This window comes from Sminthopsis crassicaudata, chromosome 1 (assembly GCF_048593235.1).
Source record: "Sminthopsis crassicaudata isolate SCR6 chromosome 1, ASM4859323v1, whole genome shotgun sequence".
NCBI lineage: Eukaryota > Metazoa > Chordata > Mammalia > Dasyuromorphia > Dasyuridae > Sminthopsis > Sminthopsis crassicaudata.
In genome coordinates, this window is record NC_133617.1 from 464,920,021 (window position 1) to 464,946,406 (window position 26,386).

At 31.4% G+C, this 26,386-nt stretch overlaps 1 protein-coding gene across 1 annotated transcript in view; it reads right to left on the bottom strand.

Annotated features, from left to right (window-relative positions):
• Nucleotides 1-3,933: 3,933 nt before the first annotated feature.
• UGCG (UDP-glucose ceramide glucosyltransferase) overlaps nucleotides 3,934-26,386 on the bottom strand; it is a 42,723-nt gene continuing 20,270 nt past the window's right edge. The window contains exons 2-9 of the mRNA XM_074280880.1: nucleotides 19,386-19,527; nucleotides 14,323-14,425; nucleotides 13,191-13,292; nucleotides 11,541-11,653; nucleotides 8,964-9,142; nucleotides 7,563-7,649; nucleotides 6,922-7,111; nucleotides 3,934-6,430 (exon numbers count right to left, since the gene is read on the bottom strand). Of these exons, the coding sequence (XP_074136981.1) occupies nucleotides 6,260-6,430; nucleotides 6,922-7,111; nucleotides 7,563-7,649; nucleotides 8,964-9,142; nucleotides 11,541-11,653; nucleotides 13,191-13,292; nucleotides 14,323-14,425; nucleotides 19,386-19,527 (1,087 nt within the window). The 3' untranslated portion in view covers nucleotides 3,934-6,259. The remainder of the gene's footprint in view (nucleotides 6,431-6,921; nucleotides 7,112-7,562; nucleotides 7,650-8,963; nucleotides 9,143-11,540; nucleotides 11,654-13,190; nucleotides 13,293-14,322; nucleotides 14,426-19,385; nucleotides 19,528-26,386) is intronic.

The following is a 26,386-nucleotide window of genomic DNA, read 5'->3' on the forward strand; positions in this document are numbered from 1 at the left end:
TGTTTACTCCTTTTTTGCTCATAGTTTAGGATCCATGGTTGGAGTTCCTTTTTCCTCAGGCAAAGGAAACTTGGGACAAGCAGGAGGAAGTCTATGGAGTTTATTTCCACTTTTACCTAAGAACAAAAAAAGGAGGGGCAGGCATGGAGATTATAAAAAGGAAAGGAGTTGAGAGGTAGAATATAAGGAGGAAAAAGAAATAAAACTTTTTTGTGAAGTTTTGAGACACAGTGATGGAGATAGAGATGCAGTGAATCAGTGAGCATTTATTAAGTACTCACTATGTTCCAGGCACTGCTAGGGATTAAAAAAGGCCCTAAAGGAGTTTATATTTAATAGGGGAAACAAGATGTAGCCAAATTACCAATAATTAAATGTCCAGAAGTTTATATTTGATTATGGAAGTAAAAAGGAGCCATAGAAGCTCACTGAGAAGGAGGTGTGATTTGGTCACATCTATACTTTACAGAAATAATGAAGAAACTATCTGAAGCCTAGATTAAAAATAAATGAGATAGAAATGTTAAGTATATAAATAATTAAAAGTAAAAGGAATGTGAATCAACATTCCAATTTTAACCTTTGCCTAATTTGTTAGTGTACTAGTAGAATTTTTTTTCAAAACAAGTTAATCTTTTGTTTTTAATTAACTGTTTCCCAGTGACTTGCCTTTCCCCATCTCAGAGAGCATAAGCTACACGTCTTGAAAGTCTCCTTGATGAAAATGAGAAACAGGCAGAACTTCACAGATCATTTTATATAATGAAATATATTTACTTACAGAAATTATTAAAAAGTACTATGAATATAACATTTCATTTATAATTTTTTAAAAGAGCATCTGATTTAGTAGTGCAAAATATAATTTATGTATATGCTAAGATCATAAGATTCTTTGAAAGATGCATTAACAGGGATAAACTTTGCATGATATTCAGATTATCAGTATAAAAACAAGTTTTAAAACAAGAAAAAGTGTGCTTACCAAATGTTTTTCATTATCATGAAGGATTTCCAGTGTAGTCAAAATGGAAAAAAGTATATCTAGATAAGATACTCCAGACACTGATGTGATCTTGCATGGATTACATCAAGTTTCAAAACATTATAGTCTAACTGTAAGCACCCAAGAGCTTAGCCAAATGATCAAAAAAAAAAAAAGATGAAAAAAGGCTATTGTCCATACTATAACATGTAGTAGTGAGGGGGGGAGGGGGGAGACAGGACCCTGAAACTAAATTCGGGGTTTCAGACTACAAAGAGTCTGGGAAAAAGAATACTTTCCAGACAAGCCCTTCCCAAGTTAAGCAGCACCATTCAATTGGAAATCTTGGTCAAATCATCCTCCATTGATCTTTTGGGGGTTATCCCGAACCTCTTCAACAAATTCAAACCTGTAGGGAAAAGCCTTCAAAATAATTGGAGATCTGGGCCTTTTTTTTTTTATTGAGTGGCACTGATTCTCTTTTCAACTGGAACCAAACTTCAGACCGCCACTAAAAGACAATTTTGAACTCCCAATCTCTGCAGAAGTCCAAAGTAGAATTATGCTGCCAAGGGAACTCTCTTCTTGGCACAGCTGCCTACCAGGACTCTTGTCAGCTGTGAAGACATTTTCTTCTCAGTGATAACCTTTGTTACTTCTCTGACAGGACCTCTTGCCATTGAGGAATCTGTCTTCCTAGCAAAGCTGGCTTCTCAGTGCCATAACAATCCCTTTTGCCCTTAAGAATTTTTGGGTTTGTGAATTCTTTCACATTGGACCTGCGCTGACCAGAGGGGATTTTTACTTCTCTACCACTAGAACAGCATCAGTAATGTTACATAGTTGTTACACACTTATTTACTATCATCTGTACCTTGGAGATTCACTGCAGATAGATAATACTCTGGGCTCAGAATTAAAAAGAAAATGATAAAATAGCTGGACATCTGAACAGCATAGTCCATGGGTTATTAATCTGGAGTCCATGGAAAAATTTCAGGGAGTTTGAGAACTTGGGATCTTCAATACTCTTATAATTATTATTTCAATATAATGTGTTTCCTTTGTAATCCCATTTTAAAAATTCTATGTATTTAAAAAAAATTGTTTTGAGAAGGGGTCCATAAACTTCAGATTGCAAAGTGATCCATGACATAAAAAAGTTAAGTATGTCTGTTCTGGCCCAATCTATATAGAAAAATATGACATAAGAGTTTTGTGTTCAATCATGTCAATTGTTTCTTTACCTCTACAGCTCATTTTTTAAAGCTCATTTTAATTTTACCTAAGGCAAATGACATTAAATCACTTGCTCAGGGCCATTCAGCTATTAGCTCTTAAAACCAGGTTTGAAATGAGGAAAATGAGTCTTCTTTTGAGGCTCAACACTTTATCTAACTGCCCCATGATATGAATTGCATTTGAAAAATAATATTTTCAAATATCCTAAGCTATTCCAGAAACAAAACACAGTATTTTTTAATACCAATAGTCCTGCTGATACTGGATAGTTCTAAACAATTTGTAAAACAATCAAAATTGTTATCTCAAAAGATAATTAAGAGGAAAAAATGGGGTAGAAATGGAAACATGTTACAACTACTGATCTAGTGAAAGGACTTATCCATATGTGTGGGTAAAGCAGGTGTGATGGTTACATAGCAAATGAGAGGGATCAGCAGGCTAATTCTATAGTAATGCCTATCTTAGTGTTGTAAAGAAGATGTATAGAAATGGCCTTAGCATATTCGATAATGCCTTATGAAAGGTTCAAAAGAGAATACAGATTAATTCCAAAGAGTAGGAAAGCCTCACTGAGTTGAAATCTCCACTTCTGGAGATAGTGTCCACATCAATGAGACCAATGAAGCTCTATATATCAATAAATTACTTTAAAGAGGAATTATTTTAAGTATCATTACTGTAAAAAGTACTACTTGTACTGCTTTTCTAACATTTAAAATTAGTATAACTTGCAGCCTCTGCTATTGCAATGGGTTTGAATATATTTATATTTGAAAACCAATTCAGAAATTGACTTTCAAGTTATAATAAGAATCCAAACTGTGTTAATTTTACAATTTAGTATCATCTAAAAAGTTGAAAATGCAATAAAGTATAACTTACCTACTACTAAAAAGAAGCAATGTGGTATACCAGTGAGTACAAAGAATACTGGACTCTGGCCCTTGTCCTGCTTATTAACAAGATATGTGTCTTGGGCATTTGCCCATTTACTTTTCATCTTTGGGTGTCAGTTCCTCTTTGGACCAGATGATCTCTTAGCCCCCATATAGTTCTTACCAACTTCTAACAAAATTATTTTGGGGTTTTCTTTAGTGTCAAATGCAGACTCTTTAATAAATATTAAATACAAGTTTAATTAAGCTGAAGTTCCCTGCATGGTCAGGAAAAAAGGTCTGGGAGCCAAATAAAGAATTGGAAATATATCACACTCAGTATCATTATATTATATATACTCCCTTCAAACTAAATTTATTAGCTCTTAAAAATTCAGGCTTTGAAGCTCAATTCATTATTATATTCTGATTTCTAGTATATAATAGCTAATAAGTTATAATAACAATAGCATTCTAAAGTTTATTGAAGTGAACTAATTGTTACCCATTTAATGTGCCAGGCACTTGCTAAAGCACTGGGGATACCTATCTCCCTTTACCCTCAAAATAGTCTGAGGAGGCAAAAGCATAACAAATCCTAATTTTATAGATAAGGAAACTGAGACATGCAAAGGTTGATGATAGATATCACACAAAATCACACTCAACTAGCAAATGTCTGGGGTCAGACTTAAAGCTCAGATCTTTCTGACTCCAGGATCTATCTATTGGGCTATCTAATAAGATTTTTGTATGCTGACATACTAAATGTCTATGTAAATAAAAAGAGAGACAGACAACAATTTTTAAAAAGTCTTAAGAGATAAGTTTTGATTGTATTCAAAATTTTATTTATTTCAACAAAAAACTCAAGACAATGATTTTAAATAATAAAACATGGTAAAGTCTATTCCAGACATTTGTTGGTATTTTTAAAGATAGCTTATTAAATTAAATTTGGACTCCTGCAGTTCTGTTGTGATGCTCTCTACAGCACTTTTATTAATTCTTTCCATTTCATGCTCAATCCATACTTCCTACACAAAGATTAGATTCATTTTTGTGAGCTAGATTCCACTACTGCAAAAAGCACACACACAGAACAGTAATTTTCCATATCTATAAAACATAAGAAGTCTGTTCAGCCTTTTTTGGTTTTGTTACATTGCCCACACCGAGATCAGCATAAAGCTAAATTTAAGCAAGGCTTCACTTTAGCAGTGCAATGAATGGCATCAACCAAACTTCATTAAACACAAACCAAATACAAACATGGTCAGCAAAATTAAGCTGTGTATTAGTGATGAAAAAAAGAAACATTTAGTGGGTCACAACTAGACTGGTTTTCATTGTGCAAGTCTCCTCAGGAAACATCACTACCCGATTCACATAAGAAATGGAACACGCATCAAAGCCTTTGTTCATGTAGAAAATGCCCTTCAAACAAATTCAGTGATATCATAAGGCAATAGAATATTAAACAAAATGAAGCAATTTGGCCCAGAAAAATGCTTATATAAAGTTTATACATAAGATACACACACACACATAGTACATTTTAAACTGTGTGTATATTTATCATTGACAATTAAATGGATTGGCTCAGTGAGGTGAAAAAAGTATCCATTTTCTATAAATACATGTAGTTATTGCTAATATGCTACACATTACACCTTGACAAAGAAACTGTAGTAACTTGGAAATTAAAGCTGCCATATTGCCATTGCTAGCCCTGCAATTAGCCGGTAGACATTCATTGTGACATGCCATCTAATTGTGAAGAAAAAGCATAAATACCACTACAAAAACAAAAGGCTTATGTACCATCCCTCAAATTTTTGCTCATTTAAAAAAAAAGTCCAGTTCACCACAAGTTAACATCCTGACAAGAGTCAAAAGCAAGTTTAAAGATATGATGGGAAGGGAAGAGTAAAATACAGCATGCATTTACAACTTACATTAATCTAGTCTATTTAGTTATACAAAAATTCAATTTAAATAAGACTAGACTAACTGTAGTAGGCACAAAAGAAAAGCTAACAGTAGACTTAGTTTGATACTGATTAAATTTAACAATAAACTCATCCTGCCCTTCTTAATACTCTACTGCAATTTAAATTTATTGATGACTAGAATATTTGCTTACTTAAAAAAAGATATCAAATACCTGCATCATGAAATTACATTCTTATTAACAATAAGACATACTGTGTAAGAAAATAGGTCATGTGTGAAATGTTTCTGAAATGCATTTTTTTCTCACAACTATCAAAACATTCACTCACACTAAAACAAAACCAACCCCCCTGAAAAAAGTTAAGGAAAACAGAATAAGGATTAGGGGTACAGGGAAAGAAGGATTTAGCTACACTAATTACAGCACAGTGATTAACAATGGTTCAAGACAGAACCAACAAGAGTTGGCCAAAAGGTTGCCCTCAATACATGGCTACCATTAAAAACCAAACTCAGTCCACTTTTGGTTCATTGCAGTGAGACCAAAAAAAAAAAAAAAAAAAAAATCTCTCTCATATATACATATAAATACAAGACTCCAGCTTTTTTGTTTTTTAAGTGTTTTCTTATTTGCTTTTGCAAGGCCTAGTTACCTAATACAATTTATATTTGCTCTGCAACAACTACAAGAGGTAGTCATAAAGCATGAAAAAGTTTTCTCCACTAGTCAGTCCCCTCACTGTGAACTATTGCACAATGATATTAGACACTCCATATTGGCATGAAATTACCATCTAGTCCTTTGCTAGCCAGTGGGCCAAAGATGATTTCATCCCATATATTTACCAGATTCGTCTACTGCCAATTCTGAAACTTTCTCTACTGAAGGATACTGTCATAGTGTTTGCTGCAGAGCAATTATATGTTCCTCTCTTATTTAAAGGGTCCTGGAACCAATTCTCTTGATTCTCTATTTGTACAAAACAAGGTACCAGTTGGCCAAGATGACACGTTATTTTTTTTTTCCTTTTTCACAGATGCAAGTGCCATGCAAAATAAATTAAAGAACAGATACCAAAACATACAAGTAATAAAACTATTGAAGGTAGATTTTTAAAGCATTTATATAAACATAATTTATAATACTTCTCTCTTTTTTCTTTTTTTTATTTTCTTAAATACAGTCACAAAGCTGTGGTTATACGTCAAGGATTTCCTCTGCCGTGCCTCCACAGCGTAATCTGTAGCGTCCTGTTCGCCAGCTTATAGTAGGGTCCCACAATGCCGATAGGAAAATGTATATTGTCATGGATTCTCGGATGAACCAAGCTACTGCATAATCAAGTTTTGAAAAACATAGAGCGCCACCCTAGGAATTATAAAAATTAACATTTAATGTTTTCTTTCTTTATTGCATTCCATGTCAAAATTATTTTAGAAACAAACTCCTGCTTTTATCATCACAATTGAATTTACATACAATTTAAAGTGTAATTTAAACTTTTTAAATACAAATTTCTCATTAACTAACAATGACTTCCAAATTTTTTTAAAAATTAACTATAAAAGAAAATCATGCAATGCTGAAGCAATTGTCATTGGTTAGTCCATCTATCATATATATCACATACAAAAATGTACTTCACACAGCTCACATTTCCTTTAGAAGAAATTGAAATAATTCTAAATACGACATTGCACTAACAGAAAATAATTGCTCAAACTCCCTGCCAAGACCCAGAATAAAACTGATGAGTGCTTCAGATTAATAGGTAAAGAATTCATTCAACTCTAAGTTTAAAAAAAAAAAAATTTTTTTTTTTAAACCAACTGCCAAGCTTTACATGCTTATCCACATACCTGGACACCCCTGAGTTGAATATAGTCAAATATAAACCAGGCCAGGCAATGACACATGAAAAATACCATGATATCCCATCGAAATACATGGTGAGCTGCCCATCCAATAATTAAACTAGCAACAAAGCATTCAGAAATTGGTTCACAAATTATTGTTGCAGGCAGCATATTGATTCGTAATTTGGTCCATCTAAAAGAAAAAAAAAATTATTTTAGAAAACAAACGACCCAATTTCAAAAACCATTAGTTTAATTTCTGATCAGACCATTTTTCTGGAAGACTACTCCCTTTAAGATTTTAAGAATTTTCTGTTGTACTATCTAGCAAAACAAGCTAAAAGCAAAAAGAATAGATTAATTGTAATGGTCCACACTCTTGATAAATAATACAAATTATAAAATCAAAACAAAACTTTTTAATTGAACACTTTTAGGTGTTAAACATTTTATAAAATTCTATACACAGTTTTATATAAAAAATGTCTATACAAACACACACACACACACACACACACACACACACACATACACCCCTTTTCAATGGACATTAAACAATATATTTGGCACCAAAAAAAAAATTCATTCATTAAATCAACAGTATTGAAAAATAAGGATAAAGGAAATAAGGTGCTTTTATTTACCTGATCATTCTGGATTGAAACTGAGAAATTGAATAGGACCCAGAATTTTGCATTGCAACTTGAGTGGCCATTGCAAACTTCCAACCTCTGGAAATTAATATATAAATAAGAAATTATTTACAGTTTTCTATACTAAAAATATCTACAATAATTTGTTTGGAAATAATTTGTAGTTTGGAAATCTTTTGTAAAATTGATGTTGAAGAAGACAAAACTAGCAAACCAGAAAAAATAATCTAATTGAAGTATAGCATAACTGTAAGTTGTTTTAGTTTAATAATATTTCTGTATTTAATTTAGCATGTTACATGTAAACTATGGTTATGCTAAGTATGCTAAACACACACACAACTAAAATCTGGATTTGCAGGACATAGAATTAGATGAGACCTCAGAAATCGCCTCATCCAATTCCCTTCAATTTCACAGATGAAGACATTAAAATCACAAGAAGTAATCTAATTTGTTTATAGCTACATATCTAGGAAAGTAATAGATCTGGGATTCAAAACTAAGCACTCTAAATCAGTTTTCTTTCCACTTCATTTTTCTAAGTAAACAGTATAGCCTATGAATATCATATACTTAGGTTTGGGGATCTTGTCTTTTCAATGTACTTTTGACACCCAATTTGAAGAAGTTTTCTTCATTTGTAAAATGAGTATTATAATAGCTTGTACCCCACCAATTAGAACCCCAGGATTATGGTGAGGATAAGGTGAAATTATTTATATTTTATAAATCTTAAAATGATATACAAATGCTAGCTATTATTAATGATCATTTTTATAGCATAAAAATTTGAGGCCAGTTACAAAGCAATTTTCATTTAACTTTTAGAAAATAAAAATATCAAATTAACTATGGGTCAATTCTGAAATCACTGTAAATGTTTTCATCTAAATTCTAAAAGGTCAAAACATTAAGTCTTGAATTACAATAAAATACACTTTTTCCAAATACAGAAATTCATATATCTTCCAATGAAAAAATTTCTTATCACATATGCAATCTCTTAATAACTCTAAATCATATTGTTAAATTTGAAAAAAAAATTGAAGCATCTAGGGATTTATTTCCTTTATTAGGATATAGGTAGGAATCATAAACATTGTTTACTTTTTCACCTTTTCATAATTCTTATATGCTATGCATGTTTACCAATTTAAAAAAAAAAGTTAATGCTACAAACCTTCAAATATAATACTAACTGACCACTGCTTTTCTCAAAAAAACAGATAATTAAGTTGGAGACAGTAAAGCATCTAAGTAATATTCTAGTGGGAAGAAATCTGTATACTCATTTATAATTTTTTTTAAATTGCTTTTCTACTTCATATACACATACTACTTTCTTTATGCTGCTAATAAAAACATTCTCATTTACGTTAATTATCTTACCTGTCAGCTATTGCTTTGGCCATAAAATAATCTTCAGCAATGTACTGGGCAAATGCAATAAGCCCTCCAGCTTGATCTAATACATCCTTCCTCATTAAACATGACATTCCTGTCACACACTTGAACCCAGTAACATTAGCTGAAATATAGGACCTTGGATGTGAAGTTCCAAAATATACCTGTCAAAATAAAAGTCAAAATTAATGTCTTTTGGTACTGAAATAGAAGTATAAACATGTTATTTTTCCCCTGAGGCAAGTGGGGTTAAATCTCTTGCCCAGGGTCATACAGCCAGGAAGTGTTAAGTTTGAACTCAGGTCCTCTTGACTTTAGGGCTGGTGGTCTATCCACTGAGCCACTTGGCTGCCCCATATTCTACCATTTTTGCAGGCAAATGTTTAGTTTCAAAATGGAACACTTGGGCATTTTAACACATTCTCAATCTTTATCCTTCTTGACCTTAATGCAGCATATGACTTTGTTGAACAACTCTCTAATGGATATCTTTTTTCTCTCTGAGTTTTCATGATACTCCTCTGTCTTGTTTCTCCTCCTATCTGTCTAGTCAAAATTTTTTTCCTTTGTGGAATTATAATCCATGTCCTACCACCTCAAACAATAGATACCTCCCAATTCTATCCTAGACCATTTTTTAGTTTCTCAATACCTTCTGGATAACCTTATAGATGCCACAATTTTAATTATCATCTGTATAATAATGACTAAATCTTTGTGGTCTGCCCTAGTTTCTCTCCCTAAACTCCAATTACATTTTCCCAACTTATGATATATTATAGCTTTTGAATTGGATGTTTGGATGTTGTTCAGGGGGGTGGGTGAGTGAGGGGAGGGAAGAATCCTCAAGTTTAACATACCTGATTTCATTATCTTTCTCCAAAAAAATCTATCCCTCTTATAAACTTTCCTGTTTCCATTGAGGACAGCATAATACTTCCAATCAAACAAGTTTCCAACCTTGAATCACTCCTAGCTATTCATGTTCCTTCACAGCAATGAGTTTTACTTCCTCATGCCACTCACACAGCCATCACACTTTTATTCAGAACCAAATAATTTCTTGCTTGGATTACTGCAATAGTTTCTTAATCATTCTACCTTAAGTATCTCTTCTCTCCAACTCAACTTATGCACAACTACCCAAGTGATATTATTAAAGCAGAAGGAAAGAAACATCTAACATTCCATGCTGTTTCCAACACTGCACAGGCCTATGCTTCATATATCCCTCCTCAATCCTAATTCTTAGAACCCCTAGTATAACTTCATACCTCAGCTTAAATGCTATATGTACAGGTGATCTCCTCACTATAGCTCCTTGAGGGTATAAACTTTTTTATTTTTATTCTTATATTCCTAGGACCTGTCTGAAATACAATTGGTGTTTAATAAATGCTTGAAAGCTTAGTCCAAAAGAGGAGACATGAAAAGACCCCTACCTCTGCTCTTTTGCAGAGGTCATGGTCCATAGTGTATGTAACAGTTTTACTTTTTAAAAATATGATCAGTTTTGTGAAATTTTTCTTTTTCTTTTTAAAAAAGTTGTAAGAGAAGACTCTCTGGGAGGGGAAGAGGAAAGGATACAGGGAAATTGATGGAATGTGAAAATCAAAGTTACTGATGAAATGTATTTAAAAATTGCTCATTGAGAAATACTAGCTCTAATAGACTGATTATCCTTATAATTTCTTTTATAAGAGGCTTGTAAGAAAGAAATAAAAAATATTATCTTGGCCTCTTCTTAACAAAAATAATTTTTAAAATGTATATATTAGAAAATATATAAAGTTTCATCAAGTATACATAAAATGTCTTTGAAAGAAAAAAATGTAGGTACACACTACATATTTTTCACAGACATCTCTATATCATAGGCTTTTAAGGAATAGGAAAATGATTATCTATATTCAGCTCAAATCTAGCACTTTAATATTTAATTTGAATTAAAAAGGTTAAATCACCTATTTGCAGATGTTGGCCTTTTTTTTTACCAAGGGGGGGAGGGAGAGGGAAAGGGAGAGGAGAGAGGGAAAGAGAAAGAGAGAGAGAGAGGGAGAGAGAAAATGAATTAAAGAAAAGGAAGAAAGAGAAATCAATCTGGAAGAGAAAGACCTTCAGGATTTCTGGCCAAAACAGAAACAATTGCCATTTATGTTCACTTTGTGCCAAAATCAGTGCCAAAACAATGAGCAAGTGTCATTGGCCTGGAATCTACTGTTGGTCAATCTATAAAAGTCAGAGTAATTTGGATTTAAGACATTATGCTTAAGAAAGAAATATAGCCCATAAATTCCAAGATATCTTGCATGTTTCAGAGATTAACATTTACATTCTTTTGGACAGAGCACCTACAACTGGTATAGTACAACCCTATGTAAACAGAGGGAAGAGAAGGAAAACAAAACAGAGCTGTGTTGCTCAGCTGGCTAGTTCCAGCTGAGTCCTCAGTGAGTGGCTCCTCCAACTCCTCACAGAGATTATTGTTGGTATTTTGTTCACCCCAAAGTAAAGGACTTTGGATCTGGCAACATAATGGCACTCATGAATACCATAACTTACCTGTTCTAATGTAGCAGCAAAACCCTGTCTATCTGCAACGTAGGGTAGACCATGAACCAAGCCTACTTTTTCTGTCATTTGATTAACCATGTCAGTAAGTGTGTCTGGAATTACTAGAAAAAAGAATGAGGGGATTAGTTTTCTTTAATTAAAATGTCAAAGACACTAAAAGTTTTTTGTGAATCATAATATAAATATAAAATATGACTGCATTTCAGCTTAAATATAACTATCAAATAACATTTCTGGGCAATGTGCCAAATTCCAGAAAAATACATACAACAAACCTAAACATTTACAAAGAAGAACTTAATAATAATAGTGGAGCAGAGTTCATGTCAACATACATTTATTTAGTGACTAATTGTGACTAGTGAATAATAGTGACTAATTGGGAGACTATATTAAGAATTATGCAAAAGAGAATTAGATGTGAATTTTAAAGCACTGACAATAAAATGTGTGCTTTAAGAAAAATTACCTATAAAAACTTACATAGCAAAGTTTTCATTCAATTAAAAAAAAAAAAGAAACCCTCACAATAGCATTTCTGAAAACAGTAAATTTCTCAACAACATTAAAAGGATTGGAATTTTAAAATCTTAACTTATGGGGCAGCTAGGCACAGTGGATAGAGCACCACCCTTGAATTCAGGAGGACCTGAGTTCAAATCTGGTCTCAAACACTTAACACTTCCTAGCTGTGTGGCCGTGGGCAAGTCACTTAACCCCAGCCTCAGAAAATTAAAAAAAAAAAAAAATCTTAACTTATAAGCAATTTGTAAGACAGACATTTTCTGTAAAATCAAAAGGAACACTAATCATTAAGACAGATTTTGAAAAGATATTTCCTTTATAACCAATGTAAAATACATTATGATTGGCTGAAATTGAAGAAGATAGATTTAGGAAAATATTAAATTACTGATGTAGTTTGACCAAGTAACATATGGACCTTTTCAATGCAATAATTAAATTTCAGATTTCATTATTATCATCAAATACTTGGTTAAATCATTTAAGTGTGTATGTGTGTGTGTTCAAATTAAAAAGAAAATTCAATATGGCATACTTGATAGCAAAATAGCTTGAGAGTCAAGAGTTTCCAAGTTGTCAAATATTTACTGTGTCATTCCAGACACAATCACCTAACAACTAAGTGTAACATCTAAGTTGCAGAATATTTGCCCATTTTCATTGATAGGAGTTTTCAAATAGTGAGTTCCCTACACTAATGAACTTAGATGTCCAGAACACTACACACAACCCCCAAAAATTTCCACTAAGAAATGTACCTATTGTTCTTTGTGAATACACATTGTTCTTTAAAAAAAAAAAAAATGAAATAATAAACAGAGGGAAAGATAAGGAAGATCTACAGATGTACAGATGCAAAAGTTAATTGGGTTACACAGAAGTCTTTTTGTATTTAAGAACGTGTTAAGATAAGTCCTTACATGTGCCGTTAAAGATATTAAGTATTAAAGATAAAGAATTACAATGTTAATTTATACATCTGAACCTCCACCATAAGCAATCATGTAAGGACAAAGTAACTTTTTCAAATCAGGAAAGAAGAGCTTGCAGTTAAATTATTGTTCAATTGCTTATGAACAAGCAAATTTATAAGGAAAAAAAAAAAACCCTCACCTTTGATTCCACTATCACAAATCCATATAAGATCATATTTTGCAACTTCATACCCTGGCATTAAATTATTAATTTTGGGATTAATCCCAACCTTCTTCCCACCTAAAAAAAAAGAAAAAAAATGAAAGGGATGAAATGATTCTATATACTCACTTTAAAGACATCATATAGTCAATGGGAAAAAAAAGACACCATAGACAACTCCACAACACACTTTACAAAATAAATATATTTAAAAACAGACTCTGTTATAAAATAAAAATGAACACTGAAAATTTTAATATTAACTTTATCTTATTTTTAAGAATTAAAAAAAAATCTAATGATATAGAAATTAGTTTTTTATCTAAAAGAAACTTCAAGTCTTTTGACCTTTGTGAATTTTGTAGCATCAGGTTTTCAGTTCTAAAGTCATGCTTTCCTTTCATTAATTGAATTACTATCAAATTAAATAAGCTTTCTGATTATCCTATAGTATCTTTCTGGCTTAGTCCCATAAAGACTGTATCTATATGAGAAAAGACAAACTCCTATCTGATTCCTATGTACACAGTAGATGTTTTTAAATGTCATTCAACTTAAATGACCCCGAGTATATTAAACATTAATACCAACTATCATATCTATGAATTCAGGAGCTAATTTTGAATTTCAGAAGCTTGTCTTGCTCCGTTGAAAGTGTATTCTTCCATACTTGACTCCCAATTTCACAATTTAACTTTTGGCTATTCTAAGACAATCAGTGAGATAAAGAAAGGTTTTTTAAAAAAGGTATTTCACATATAAAGAGAAATATAAATATGATGGGCAAATGTTTTCTTTAAATGACAAGACCATTTCATGTGAGATAATCTTACTCTCATTGCTTAAGTTTCTTTAAGAAGTTCACACAGTGTAATTCAAATAACTAAGGCCATATATTTTTAACAAGGAGCACAATGGTGGAAAATGTCAAAAGCTTTTGATATGGAGTAAAAAGATTTAATATCCTTCAGAGATTAAATAAATTAGTATCTGTAATCAAAACACAATTCATAAAACTCTACTATATTACATAAGACTATAGGTATGCTACAGTACAAAGAACAATAAAACAGGTATACAAGTGAATCCAAGAATTACTATTACTTACCTATAAACAGTCTAGCATCCACATTTGGGTATTTACCAAGAAGCTTTTTACATACATCAATAGCTGGATCATCATGATCTTGTACACAAAGCAGTATTTCATACTAAACAAAGAAATTATTGCAAGTTAATTAATTTTAAAACTTCAAAAATCAAGGATATTATGTCCATTATTTATCAATACTTATGGGAAACATATATAAATAAGCTAAAAGTTAAGAAATCAACATTGGTGACACAATCAATTATGAATATTTATTGAATAAAAGTATAAAGATCATGCATTTCTTCAGAATTTGGTTCTGAACAGGAAGGCAGGACCCAAAGTATTTAAGGTTTATCACTTCCACATATGGTTAGCCAGGGACTTTAAATTAAATCCAAAAAATTTCTATCTCTTTTATTGTCAACTAAGTTCTATTGAACAACATGATGTTAAGATTTGTAGTAAATAAAATTCTGTCTTGTAAAAGCTTAGAATCTTAAAACTTAATATTATTTATTAAAGATGAAATGATCACACTACAATTAATTTTGAGTGTACTACAATTAATTTCAAGAGACTATCAATGATTTTATTGTACTAAATATTGATGACTAAGTGATGTTTGCAGAAGACATATACAACTATAATCTGACTAGTAGTTAAATCTACTCCATGGTAATAAGTAAATCACAAAGTTGCCATTTCATACATTATTAATTTTTTGAAAGTGTTTTACCTTCAAATATGAAAGTAATACTAGTGAAAAAAATAGTGGAGAATTATATAATACTTTGAAGTTTTTATTTCCCAGGATTGATAATAAGTTTATGCTGATCTATTCAAGTCTCAGGCTCTTATGTATTTCAAGCAATAGAGAGAATGTTAAGTATTTGCAGGATTAAAAGCATACAATATTACTTTTTATGTGATTGCAAGGAATTCTCCCCTTCCCACCATGGCATAAAATTTCTACATGCCTAATACTTACTTTCATTTTTATTACTCTCACAACCACTTCCATTTACCCTATCAATAACTAAAGGTAGGTTCTAACTAGGATTTGTTTTCCATGAGAACTATATTAACTACTCTGCTATTTAGAAAACTAACAAAAATATGAGAATGGAAAAAGACATTTATATGACAACAATCTCTTAATTTCTTGAAATTTATGGGATGTCTAGGTCTAAATAAGTATCTGCAACAGTATGTAATTGAACCCATCTTTAACTTTTTTTTTTTAATTTACAATGATCTGTTGTTTTCACATTACATTCTTTTCCAATATATCCTTCCTCCCACACCCACTGGGCCACCCCTTATAAGAATTAAAGGAAAAAAGAAAAAGTGGTTTAGCAAAATTAACCAACATATCAATCAAGTCTGACAATCTATACAATATCCATAACTACAGTGCCCAATCTCTTTTTAGTCTAAATTTGACAATTACAAAACACTGAAATCCTAAAAGTACCATCTTCCTTTATTGAAACTCTAAAATTTTAGTCAACAATTGTATGAAGAATTCATAGACTCTTTCCTCAGAAGAAATTAAAATCACTAAGATTTTTATTGTCAAATTAAGCTGCTCAACCACAATACTGTAAAAAGTTCTATAATTTTTTCACATATTTCAGAAGATTCAGATAACATTCTGCAATTAAATATACCAAGAAAATACTTACAAAGATGATTAATTTACCAGCATAACCGCCACTACCATCTTTAACATAACTCCAATTCAATTAGGTTTCTAGTAGTTAAAAATGATACTAAAGTGAAGTTTGCATTTCAAGTCAGTTCTAAAGAACTGGAACATAAACAAATATCTTCCAATTTTCAACTGTCAAAATCACCTTTGTGTCTTGATAGTTTGATAATATTTCATTACTGTACTAAAATATTTAGCAACTGGCAATAAATAAGATACTAGATCAATTAAAGGCTGGTTATGATAGGACAAAAATTCTTCATATATATGTTTGCTATTAAAAGAATTAGTAATGCTTTAAAATATAGCCTTTATCGGGGCAGCTAGGTGGTGCAGTAGATAGAGCACCAGCCTTGAATTCAGGAGGACCTGAGTTCAAATCTGGTCTCAGACACTTAACACTTCCTAGCTGTGTGACCCTGGGCAAGTCACTTAACCCTAGCCTAAAAAAAAATAAAAATAAAAATAAAATAAAATAAAATAAAATATAGCCTTTATCAGAAAAAAATTCACCTTAAAAATTAAGACCTTAATCATTATAATGCTTTAGGAAAAAAATCATGAAATAATTTCTCAATTATATTGTCCAATGAGGGAAATATGAATAAATGAATGTGTAGTTTTCTAAAGGTTTTGATAATAGTTTATCCTGAATTATGCTTTTACTAGAATGACTAAAAAACTCATTTAATTATCTGTTTCCTTTTCTCTCCTTTTCCCTCTTTGCTCAAGGCTGAAATAAACAATAAAATTACCAAAATCTTTAAATTAAAAGTAAAAGGAAGGATATCTTGATAGTCTATGAATTTTTTAAAAATAATCTCTTGATATTTAATAATACATTTCAAATTATTTAAGCTTTCACTTTACAAAATATTTATTAAGACATTAAACATTTTAAAAGATCCCTAAATTTATAATAATTGATAATTATGTATATAAATTAACAATGTATATAAATCCATCAATTCAACTCCATAAAAATTAGTAAACAATTTTATAATAGTATAATAGTGAGTTTTTCTATTTTTAAAAGAAAAAAGTTTTAAAATGTACTACCTAATCACATTACATATTAAATGAGTATATTTCTACTTCTAGATAAACGTCCAGTTTGAAAAACACATCCTGTTTATAAAAAAAAGTATTTTGTTAAATTTGTATTTATCCTGACTAACTTTCCAATAAAAACAGAATACAGGAAGTAGAATGAATACAACAGTTCTGAATACAATAAAGAGTTTAAACAAGAAATAGTGAATGCTTGAAGAAAGTAGGTTAATTGCCTGATTCTTTAGCCTAATTTTTAGCTGTGCATTTCAAAAACTAATTCAAGTAAGAAAACAATGTAAATATGTAAGTTTTTGCAATGTTTTGGGACTGTAGTAATTTTTTTCACCTCAAACTTTAGCTGCATTGTAATACTAATTTTATATTTTTATACTAGATTCAGTTCTTTTTTAATACTTTTTACCTTCAATATTATGAAGGCATAACACCTCTGGCTTTCTTTATCTCTCCATTTACTTATTTCCCTACAAAACAGATTCACCTATTCTTAATCTATGGATCTACTGTCTTCTTTCTCAAAACACCACAATTTTTTGTCATTTTAAGCATTTATTCTTCATTTTGGCACATAAGCCATCTGAGATGATAGAATCAGAAATTCAGAGTGGAAGGGATCTTTTAAGATACATAGATTCAAATTTCTCATTTTATAGAAGAGAAAATACAGAATCAAAGCCATCAGAAGTTAATACACTTATTTTTCCCTACAGGACAAGATAATTGAGAAATTATCTTTTTTTTTTTCTTTTCTTATATCATTATTCTGTAAGGATCTTAATTTTTTTTAAAAGGTGAAATCTTTTTCTTATAAAGATTTCAAAGCATTTTTAATTCTACTAATAGAAAACAATTATTTATCTGAAGAATTTTTGTACTATCATGATCAGGCTTTTAACTGTTCTAATATCCTATTTATTACCAGTGATTAATTATATTATATTACAGTAATAAAAGTGAAGATCTAAATCCTTCAAGGTAGGATCCCAGATTCAAAATTCAATTTCTATTATATAGGATATAGATTCTACAAAGTACAGAAAATTTGCTTTACAAAATTGCTTTTGTGGCAAAAGTGTGGCAAATAACTTTGCCTCACTAAATGTTATGCAAAATACAGTGGTATCCATCTTTTTTAAAAGTTCACATATTGTATGGATCAAGTAAAGAAATAAATTAACACTTGCACAAATTTTAAGGCTTAACACACTTTCAGATAAGATTCATACTATATATAATGTCCACTGTAAGTCAAGATATAAGAAAACTTTAACTTGAGATATGACTGTATATTTACTTTCAAGACTCCATCTCTCCTCTCACCATAAAGGGAAAAATTATTTTGCATTTTAGCTAATGTTTGGCATTAGCTTTTTAATCTTGAGCCAAACCACGTTGTTTTTCATTTGTTTGTAGTATGTTTGTTTACATAATGCTTCTTCCATTAAACTATGAGGTCCTTAAGAACAAGGTCTCTCTCTTTTGCCCCTTTATGCAATGTTAGTGTTTAGCACAGTGCCTGAAATAAACTGGGTAGAAACACTTAATAAATGCTCATTGACCTATTGGAAGGGGCATTGTATTTGGAGTCAAAGAACATGGGTCTGAATGCTGACTATAGTCATTAGACTTTTCTGAACCTCAGTTTTCTCACCTGAAAAATGAGAAATACAGATGATCTCTCCAAATCTAAATTTTATAAAAATAGTGATTTAATGAAGATTTGATTTTATATGTTACTCTACATTTAAGAAACTATCTAGAGATACACATTCTCTTTACCACCTGTGCTAAGATTCATAAGCACATTAAAACTGTTCTTAGAGCCCATAGTTTATCCTCTTGATATCCTCTGTCAACTTAGCACATAGGATAATGTCTAGCACATAGAAAGTATTTAATAAATATTTGCTGACTGAATGACTGATATGAGCTATTTTTTTAATTCAATCATTTCAGTCATACCCAATTCTTCATGATCCTATTTGGGGTTTCCTCAGCAAACTTCCTAAAGTGGTTTGCCATTTCCTTCTCCAGGTAAGCATTACAAATGAAAAAACTGAGGCAAACCGGGTTAAGTGACTTTATTTACCCAGTGTCACACTGTTAGTTAAATATGAACGGTATTCTTCATTCCAGACCTGGTACTCTAGATGCCCCCAAAGCTATAGCTACCAAAATGTTACTGTTAAAATATCCTTTCCTGATAGGATATCAGCGATATCCTATCTCTGAGGAGGAAAAAAAGAATATGTTCTATCCCAAACCGGATTTAAAAAAATTATAATGATGTACTTACTCTGGGATAATCCAATTCAAAGAATGTTTCTAAATTGTTGATTAAGTTAGGATCCACACCCTTCAATGGTTTCAGAAGTGTAATGCCAGGGAGTTTGCTATATGGCTGTTTGTCTGTTGCCTTCTTGTTGAGATGTAAACGTCTGTAAAAGACAAAATATAAATACAAATGTTTAATATACATTATATAAGTTCTACAAGACAAGTGAACATTGTTTTTATAACACAATACAAGTTGTAAATGACAAACTTGACAATTACAAAATGTGAGTTACAAGTAGGTGTTTTAATGTTACTGTATATGGAAGGAAATCAATGGTACTTTTGTTATTTCTGGTCCAAAAAAAAAAAATTTCAATGCCTCCTCCATTTCTTATATGTCATTCATACACACCACATACATGATTAATAAATATATGCTATAAACATGGAAATTTGCCTATTGAACTGTATATTACATGAAATCAAACAAATATTTAATATTAGACACTATTATGAAGCTTTTTAAGAAATTATTTTAAACTACCTCCTATAAAGCCCAACACTGTGTTAGGTCCTAAGGATGCAAAGACAAATGTGTGTGTGTGTGTGGGGGGGGGTGTATAAACAGACACACATACATACATAAAACAAATACTCTTATAGAAGGAAAATCCTGTATGCAAAATCTTGAATATTGCCAACTGAAATACTCAGTTTACTGAAATTCATCATATTAACAAATATACATTTGAGATTCATAGATTTATAAAATGATGCTTGGGTTGAGTCATGAAGGAAAGCAGAGATTCTTAGAAAAGAAGGTGAGGAAGGGGCACTTTTGAGACATGCAGGACAGTCTAGTACAAAGGCCACAGAAAAAAGGAGGTTAGCCACTATGAAAAACAATTAAAAAAAAAAACAAAAAACAATCATTTTGGCTGTAAGGTAGGATGCTTACAGAGGAATAATAAATTATCTGGCTGGAGAAGTAGGTCATATTGTCAAGGCCTTTAAATGCAAACAAAGAAATTCAGATTTTATCCTAGAATAATAATAGGCAGCCATTAGAGTTAATTAAGTAAAGGGTGACAGGTAGGGTCAGCCCAGAACTTTATTTTTTTTTTTAACAATTGCTTTTTATTTTTCAAAATACATGCAAAGCTAGTTTTAAACATTCATCCTTGCAAAACCTTGTGTTCCAAAATTTTCTCCCTCTCATCTCAACTCCCCCTTTCCTTATATAGCAAGTAATCCAATACAGGTTAAACATGTGCAATTCTTCAAAACATATTTCCACATTTATCTTATTGTACAAGAAAATCAGATCAAACGTGAAAAAAAAAAATGAGAAAGAAAAAACAAGCACCCCTCCCCTCAAAAAAGGTGAAAATACTATGGTGTGATCTACACTCAGCCTCCATAGTCTTCTCTATGGATGTGAATGGCTCTTTCCAACACTTTTCTATTGGAATTGTCTTGAATCAACTCATTGTTGAAAAGAGCCAAGTACATGGCAATTGATCATCATATAATCTTGTTGCTGTATACAATATTCTCTTGGTTCTTCTCACTTCACTTAGCATTAGTACAGGTATATCAGTTCAAGTGCATCAATTCATGTAAGAGTCATCCTAGATTTTTTTTTAATCAGTCATCATTTCTTACGGAATAATATTCTATTACATTCATATAACATAATTTTATTCAGTCACTCCCTAACTGATGTCAGCCCAGAACTTTAGAAAGAGTCTTTAACAGTTGTATGGAGAACAGATTAGAGTAGGAAGAGACTTGAAAGAAGAACTAGAAGACTCTGATAAGGTAGTGAGTGTCTAAAGACAGATGAGATATTAGAACTAAAATAGAACTAAAAGATTTGGGCATCAATTGGTTATATAAGTAAGAGTTGTTGACAACAATAAAGTTGAAAATCTGGGGGAATAGAAGGATAATGGTGTGTTACATGTAATAATGTTGAGTTATTAAAAATAAAATTCAACTTTACAGCTTTTTCAAAATTAAGTGTATTGTCTTTAAAAATTCAAGACATATAATGATCCAAGGCCATCCATCTCAAGTCATCCTGATCACACTAGACCCAAATGGCTCCTGAGGATAAAGTGAGGGCAGGTGAGCCCTTCCTCACTTAAATCTAATTCACATCACCTCCCACATGATGACATAAGGACAAACAACAACAAATGAAAATGAGTAATATACTCACTTCAAATTTGTTTTTACATCCAAAAGGCTTATGTCAGCCACTTGCAAAAGTATCCAAGAGGCACTCCTACACCCAATCTCACATCTTAATTGTTAAGTGTACATATTCAAGATAGGCACTATAAATTACTAAAAGTCATGTAATCCTGAGGAAAGCACAGAAACAAGTTCTATTCACTTTTATTTAACTTTCTTTCATGAAACAAAAATTTTACATCCCAGTGAAGACCACCATAGGAAAACCAGAGATTCAAAGATCCAGTGAATAATGTCAAGAAGCTATTATGTTTAATTCCTTCTTAAAACTCTTACCTTTTTAAATGAAAAAGAGCTAAAGAAATTATTTTTAATGCCTGTATTCTCTGATAATAACAGGTAACTTATTAAATGGGAGATAAGGAAATTACTGGATGGAACTAAGTAACTAAGAAGCATTTAGTTTGCTCCCAACTAAAGATAGAGACAAAAATTAATATATTTGTTTTTCTGAGTTGTATGGACTGAATGAAAATAAAGGAATGCTATCAGAAACGAGTTATGGAATCAAAACTGTTTATAAATTAAACACCCCATTTTCTGAATATTATTAATTCTCTGTAAATTGACATTACTTTTTGAAACTGAAGACTAGCAATTGAAATAATAGCGTCAACTACATCTCAAAATTTTGCCTTTAATACAAGTAAAAGGAGTATAACAGAGTCTGGGATCTAACCCTATTTTTACCCTTTTGAATATGAATAATTTTTACAATATATAATATAGTGTGATGTACTAAATTATACTTGGTGCAATTGTTTATAACTTATTTTTTATAATTATCTTACCTATTCTGAAAAAAAAGGCAGAGAATTATTAGAAAATGAGGGGAAATTTTTGAAGATATACTAGAAGAAAGAAAAAAGTATCAATTTGCAAGATAAGAGGAAAAGATCTATACAATTTAGTCTTTGAATCCTTTTATCACATCACTGCTGGAACAAAAGTATTAGCTTGCTTTTATTGATTTCCTGAGAAACATATTAATGTAGTACATTGTATTAGAGAAAAAACTTAATGTAACTTTCTTTAGATTGAAAAAAAAGTTTCCCCTCTACTATGTGATCAACGACATATCACTACAAGTTGTGGAGCTTTGGTTAAAGTAAAATTCTATTCACTCAAGCTACTTCAGTAAGCAGATATATTTTTTCTCACCTAATTCCTATTATATAACTCAATTTTTCACTGGCAAGATGGTAGACTGTACTTGATCTCTAAGATCCTATTCAGCCACGAAATTCTATCTCTATTCTAATATCATTTACACCACATCACCCTTAATATTTCTCTAATTATTCTTTAAGAACACTATGACCACTAAATTATTTCTAGATTCCTTAAAAAAAACTGGTGGCATAGTAAATAAAATTTGAGGATTACTTTTTTTATGTTGTTGTTGAGTTGGATTAAGGCTTCCTCCTCTCCTGCGTTCTTTTTTTGGGGTTAAGTGACTTCCCCAGAGTCACACAGCTAGAAAAGTGTTAAGTGTCTGAGGCCAGATTTGAACCCAGATACTGACTTCAGCGCTGGTGCTCTACCCACTGTGCCACCTAGCTGCCCTCCCCCCATTCTTTTTGAAATAAACAAAGATGAGTTAAAGAAAGCCTGGAAAAACAGCATAACAAATGGAAGGTTATCTTTTGTGAAGTTGGGAGCCATTTTCCAGAATCCTAGCTTAATAAGGAAGAAGTGTGCTGTTTTCTTTTAAAACAAGCATATACAAAAAACAAATTATCTGGAGTTCTAATGGAGATAGATGAACCAATTAGAGGAAGTAAGGGCCCTATACCTAGGAAACTAAAAGGAGAATAAGGAGGACACCTATAGGGAAAGAGGCTGGAAAAATAAACCTGTGCTAAGGCAGAGTGAGTTCTAGGTTATCCTGTCATTTTCCCCCTCCCTCCAACTCCCTTGTTGATGCCTAGAATTCCTTTAGAAATGAAAAAAAAATTTTTTTTATTCTATTATATAGGACTATTCCCCACATCACAGTAATGATCTTAATAATAAAAAAGATCCAAAAAACCTCATTCTGTCAATTCCAGATCAGCTCACTTTAGGCCTAGTACCCAGTTTTAGTCTCTTTTTTTCATTTGTATGATAAACTTTATATAAGCAGTTCACTTTAAAAGAGCTATTTCCTTTATCAACATCATTCTCATTCACACTAGTCATAAGATTTATTCAGCAACAAAAAAAGGAAATGAGAATTGAGGAGAAACTTGAGGGTTTTTTAATTTTTGTAGAATTTTTCTAAGTTTCAAATCACTATTCTATTAGTTCTGGAAGATTTTTTTTTTATTCAAAAGGAGCAGAACAGAATACAATAAAGTATTATATTTTGAGAGAAAAAAAGAATTTTGGAATGATAATAGAAGCATGGAAGAAACAACATTTTGGTGAGAATTTGTACAAAATATTTAGATAGAATAAGTAAACTGAGTCCAAGAACCAGATCCCAAGAATGGTAGAGAAGCATGAAGTAACAAGGCTATTTTCCTTATTTGATTCAATGGGGCAACATGAAGCTTTCAAGGCTTTCTTCCAACAAGATAATTAATATATAACATAAAAATCAAAGGAGCTAATAATTTCATGATTTATTTTGATGACAATTTCATTATTCAAAAAGTAGAAGCAGCAACGAGGATACTTATTCCATATTTTTACTAGCAAGAACAAACTGGTTGCTCAAGCAAAAATGATGACAACTCTGGAGAAAGTCACTACTGTATCTTAATTTTATGGTAGAGAAAAGAAAGTAAGCATAGTTTAACAAGTGTCCTAAATTTCAGGATGACAGATTTTCAGAAACAAGAAAATATTGACTATTCATCTGCAAAAAATACTACTCTGATACCTTTCATGATGTAGAGATAGTAACAGCCTTTGAGTTCTCAAAGGCTCTAAAAGAGGAAAGCAAATGTAAGGAAGGTTCTGCTGTGCTACACTAATATCTTAACATCAGATTATAACCTAGTATTAGATTATTTCTGCTTCTGAGGGCTAATCTCACTAAATACCAGGAGCTATATATATGCAGAGAAGTTAATAACAAGAATGGCATTCAACCTCATTTTCTATTCTTGTTCCAAGGACAATCAAGAATGGCAGAAAAGGGATAATTTTCAGACCAAGTATAAATATTAACTGTTTATTGTCATAGTCTTATTTAATGCCTCAAGGAAATGACAGTGCCACAGGTACTGAATTATACCAGTGTTGACATTATTGCTATAAGTGAAAAAAGAAAGCAAGTTGCTTATAAAGAAAAGAATGCCTTAGTCTCCTCAGAAGCAAATAAAAGGTATTGATGGATCTGTTTACTCTCTTCATACAAAGGTAACAACATCAGTTCATGGAGCACTTAAATAATTTGTAGTGCTCAAAATGAGCTTAATTGGAAATATCTCCAAAATTACCTCAGTCTGACATTTTTTCAAAGGTTAAGATAAAGAAATTCTACAAAGGACTAAATAAAATATTCCACATTAACTCAACAATATATATACACATTAATACTAGATTTTGTAGATGCAAACAAAAGAATGGAAAAGGATAATTCTGTTGGACAGTACAGTACAGTTGATGGTCTAGATTTCAGAAAGTGATAAAATGTTAATAATGAAGATTAAACTTAAAAGTATGTCACTGGTATAATTTTCCCCCTCTTCTTAAAAGATATTTACCAACATATCACTGCATCCATACCTTCTCAACCAATACAATTCTTTTTCATTCCTTCCTGCAAAATCTCCATGAAGATTCACTTTATGTTTTGGGACCCTTCTCCTAGACTTCTTGGTATTCTTATCAGAATCTTTCATTCTTTCTAATATCTGAAGAATCATAGAATCATTATATTATAGAAATTAAGTAAAATTCATCTCTTTTACCTAAATATTTAGTCTTTGATGAGACCTCTACATAGTCTACACCAGTGGTCCTCAAACTTTTTAAATAGGGGGCCAGTTTACTGTCGCTCAGACTATTGAAGAGCCAGACTATAGTAAAAACAAAAGTTCATATTCTGTCTCCGCCCCTCAGCCCATTTGCCATAATCCGGCAGGCCGCATAAATGTCCTCAGTGGGCCGCATCTGGCCGTAGTTTAAGAACCCCCTGATCTATACAATTTGCCAATGTGTAACATCCAGCTTTTAAGAAGAGGGGGGAAAGTACACCAGTGACATAGTTTTAAGTTTAATCTTCAGTATTAACATTTTATCATTTTATGAAGTCTACAGCATTAACAAAATAATAAATCATGGCCTGACTTTTAGTGTTTGCCAAAGTCTAAAATATAAACATCCATATTAAAAATTTAGCAATCTGCTCTCACCAGTTTGATCTGTTTCCAGCAAACTCCCATATAGTATTGTATTATTTTAGAGGAAGTATCCACTTATCAAGGTCATAGATCTATTGAAGTAGCATTTATGTTATTATATTTAGATATCATTTAAATTTATTACTAAAGGACTTGTGATAGCAAATTTCCTAATGACTGATGTAATAAGCATAATGAATTTAATAAATAGAACTGGAAATCAGATAAATTTATTAATAAATGCAATAATCTGTGATGTTAATAATAATAGCTTTTAGCTTATAAATGAATCCAACAAGGAAAATGAGACTTTGAAAGATTCCTTAAACCTGCAAGCGACAAAAAGCAAAGATTAAACCTTTTGCATGATTTAGCTAGTCAAACCGGACAAAAAGAATGAAAGCCCAACTTCCCGAAATTAAGTGAG